Source organism: Tarenaya hassleriana, unplaced genomic scaffold, assembly GCF_000463585.1.
Source record: "Tarenaya hassleriana unplaced genomic scaffold, ASM46358v1 Cleome39, whole genome shotgun sequence".
Classification (NCBI taxonomy): domain Eukaryota; kingdom Viridiplantae; phylum Streptophyta; class Magnoliopsida; order Brassicales; family Cleomaceae; genus Tarenaya; species Tarenaya hassleriana.
The window spans coordinates 218,054-221,581 of record NW_010966822.1 but is presented as its reverse complement, the minus strand read 5'-3'; the positions used below and the strand labels follow the sequence as shown (position 1 = coordinate 221,581).

The 3,528-nt window shown below is 39.4% G+C and overlaps 1 protein-coding gene across 1 annotated transcript; it reads right to left on the bottom strand.

Annotated features, from left to right (window-relative positions):
- Positions 1-1,662: 1,662 nt before the first annotated feature.
- LOC104822903 (eukaryotic translation initiation factor 5A-2-like) lies at positions 1,663-3,296 on the bottom strand. Its single transcript, XM_010554261.2, has 5 exons — positions 3,079-3,296; positions 2,568-2,690; positions 2,401-2,457; positions 2,235-2,309; positions 1,663-2,043 (listed from the first exon to the last, which is right to left on the bottom strand). The coding sequence occupies exons 1-5, from the start codon at positions 3,199-3,201 to the stop codon at positions 1,939-1,941; spliced, it is 483 nt and encodes a 160-aa protein (XP_010552563.1). The 5' UTR covers positions 3,202-3,296; the 3' UTR covers positions 1,663-1,938.
- Positions 3,297-3,528: the final 232 nt, after the last annotated feature.

The following is a 3,528-nucleotide window of genomic DNA, read 5'->3' as shown; positions in this document are numbered from 1 at the left end:
AAAGAGTGAAGAGAAATACATTTGAGTTTGACCATTCGGGGAAGAGAGGAACCAACGATAAAAGAAAAACTTGAAGAAGCAAAATAAAATAGAGGAAAAGCAAAAAGAAAAACTAAGTCTGGGTGTGGGGTTCTCTCTATGTTTCTTCTGTGCAAAGCTTTTAGCTTCGGTGCACAGATCTAAGATAAGAAACCTCCATGGCAGAGAGAGAGACAGAGAGAGGCAAAGCAGTAAACTTTTTCTTGGCTGAGGCCAAATAATGTCACGGAGAGAGAGAGAGAGAGAGAGAGAGAGAGAGAGAGAGAGAGAGAGGCAAAGTAGTAAACTTTTTTCTAGGCCGAGGCCGAAGAATAATGTGTCGCAGCCCAGTTGCCGGCAAATTCATACCAATATGTTCGTTCTCCTTTGGAAAAACAATACGACCATGATATCTTAATACATTTTTTGATACATTGTTAATCCCAGTATTAACCAAAAAAAACCTCATTAGAAGCTAATATGGAGTGGCAATTTGGCGGTATCAGATTTGGGACATGTCAACGTTTGATTAAATGTGTCCCTTTTTGTATGATTAAATGTAGCAAAAACAGAGTGGACCACTGACTTACTGCTCCATTTCTCGGCCCACAAATACATTCACATGCACATACACACATATATATATATATACACATACATATATATACAAACATATAGAACCCACAAGAAAGGAGTAAAAGGGGATTTTGCCAAAACAAAATGTTGTGCTAGTGTTAGTGATGGGGAGTTACGTGTGTATTTATCGTCCCCCCTGGATGTGGTTCGTAGGGCTCCTCTCGGCGGTCATTCTAAGGCTGTTTCCGGGCCTAGATAATGTAGGTTGGATCGAAGGTACAGGTGAATTTACCGATTAACCAAAAACAAAAAAAAAAACAAAAAAAAAATATTGTGTTAGTGTCAAAGGTCCTGATAACATTCATGTCCCTTGCTTCGTTGAGTGTTTGCGTGTGTGTAGAATTATCTTTTTTATTTTATAATGTTTGTAAATTAGGCATTTTATTTATTTGAATAAATTTTGGTATTAGATTTTTTTTTTAAAATTTTCAGTTTTTGGGTTGAAGTTCCTCAAAGCTTCGGTTACTGTGATGTTTCTTCCGGCCGTTTTTCTTGTCAGAAGTTGGACCTTTAGTACATATGTTTACATATCTCAATGCTCATGTATATATGTGCACATGTGCATACATGATACATGGACACACATTCACATGCAGCAGATGCATTTTTGTTCAAAATGAATATATTTTGAAATATGATTTGATCAAATAGCTAGTTTCATATATATATATATATATATGAAACTAGTAAACAGAAAGAACCAAACTAGTAGCTCAAGATAATTTCATTGTGTAGAATAATCAAATGATAATAATCTCTACATACATTGTGGAGAATAAGTATAACATAAAAAAAAATGATAGATGGGACAGAGAACAGAAGTGAACTTGTTCTCTTTTGCTTGGAGTTTCTTTTAGGCACGTGCCTCTTCCCATGCCCCGTGACCTTTATGATATATATATATATATATTATTACTTAAATGTGAGTCTTCGAACCAAAGTGGGTCAATGAGTGATTTAGAATAGGGGATAAAATATGGCTTAATGAGCAATGCATTGACAGTGAGAGAATTTAAAAGAAAACTTATTGGATACAACGTATATGGGCCACGACCATATAGCAAACGGGCTCATATGGGCCCATAATCAGGCCCAAACCCGAGACAGATTCAAACTCCAAGCACAGCAAAGCACATTATAGCAAGAGATTGGCATATCGATCCACAATCAAAATAAGTCAGTGAATCATAAGCCACATTAAAACACAGGTCTCGAAGATGTCTGAAAAACTTATTTATTGCTTATATAAAGATTATGGATGATCTCCATCTGCATCTTCTGCTCCTAAGACTTTGGACCAATATCCTTGAGGCCGCAGATCTGTTCCTCCCCCATTGCCGACATAACCGACACTATCAGATCCTTACCCTCGTTGAATCCATCTGTTATCTGCATCCATCATTTCCCCAAATGGGCAACTCAGTTACATTACAGTCAGAAATCCAAAAGAATTAAGAGTATTGTCCCACACTAGAATTCAGCCATTATCACATTGTCCCTTTCCCTTGTTCTGATCCAAAAAGATTCATACTTTTGGATACCCAGCAGATTCAAGAGGCGAGGCAATAACATGAACGAACCTGCTTGAGCAGACTCTCATCAGTTGGAAGTCTGAGATCATCCTTAGTGTCTCCGCTGTCAGTCAGAAGACTAACCTGAAATCGTTACACACCCAAAATTCTTAAGCTTTTGCCACTTGGGGACTAATACAAAGACGGGAGGAGTAACGAGAACGAAAGGACAGACAAAGCCATCCTCGGATATGTCAATAAGCTGATAATCGGTGCGGTTGACATGAGGAACCTGCACCATTTGATTCAGGGAACAAGTCAGATCATGATCAAAATACAAAACCATTACAGACTTCTTCTGTCCTAAAAGTAGAAAAATCGGGGGATATATAAGGATTTTACATCACAGTTGTGGGAAGAGGGGACAATATCCTCGAGCTTCTTGGCAGTGAAGATGTCAATGGCGACAAAGTGGCATTTGGCATGGCCATGCTTCCCCGTCTTGGAAGTTGAAACTTCCACAACCTAAAAGATAAAAAAGACACACAAGAGATTCAGGCAGAGACAAGAACTTTATCAGCACAAGACACATACTGTGACCAGGCCCTCATACATGGTCATCAATTCTTCCCTGCAAATTTTGTTACCCCTAAAGCTAACGAATCTACCGTACTATCGCATTCAGACCTAAAATCCAATCATCAGATATTGTTCCCAGAAACAGAAAAGCGGAATCGATGAACATACAGAGAAGAACCCACAAAATCTCATCGACAAAAGCTAAAACGAAGATCTGGAACCGGAAACATCGGGATCATAGCGCGAATCAGCACGAAGAAAAACACACAAAACAAGCAGATCCGAGGAGAAATCGAGAAGCAGGAAAGAAGATCAAAAGGAACAAGGAACAGACTTTGCAGGGACGACCCTTGATGACGATATGGCCGTTCTTGCGGATGGTTCCAGCCTGCTGAGGATAGGTCTTGGAAGCTCCGGCGTCAGCTTTGGACTCGAAGTGATGCTCCTCGTCCGACATGGCTATGACAGATTTCAGAAAGCTACGATAATGGAGAAGACAATGATAAAGAAAATCGGCCCTAAATTCTATTCATAGCAAGACACAGCCAGATGAAAGAGAAGACTTTGTAACGTAATTATCATCTCATCACACTCGGACTCTAAGACGACTCCTCTCAGCCGTTGGATTTCGGAATCTTTCAACGGTCATGATTCGTTTGGGTATGTCCCCACACCCATTGGATAAATTATATCTTCATCATCATCATCATCATCTGCATCCGAGAAACATCAAACGATCACACCCTTCGGGCTCCGATAACTTGTGTTCAAAAAGCTACAAACT

What these genes read in the sequence shown, in the direction of transcription:
- LOC104822903 (XM_010554261.2), bottom strand. Translation starts at nt 3,201, where the DNA reads ATGTCGGACGAGGAGCATCACTTCGAGTCCAAAGCTGACGCCGGAGCT. An exon ending in ACATATCCGAGGATGGCTTT is followed by an intron (nt 2,310 to 2,400) that starts GTCTGTCCTTTC and finishes TAACGATTTCAG; the next exon opens with GTTAGTCTTCTGACTGACAG. An exon ending in ATGAGAGTCTGCTCAAGCAG is followed by an intron (nt 2,044 to 2,234) that starts GTTCGTTCATGT and finishes TGATGGATGCAG; the next exon opens with ATAACAGATGGATTCAACGA.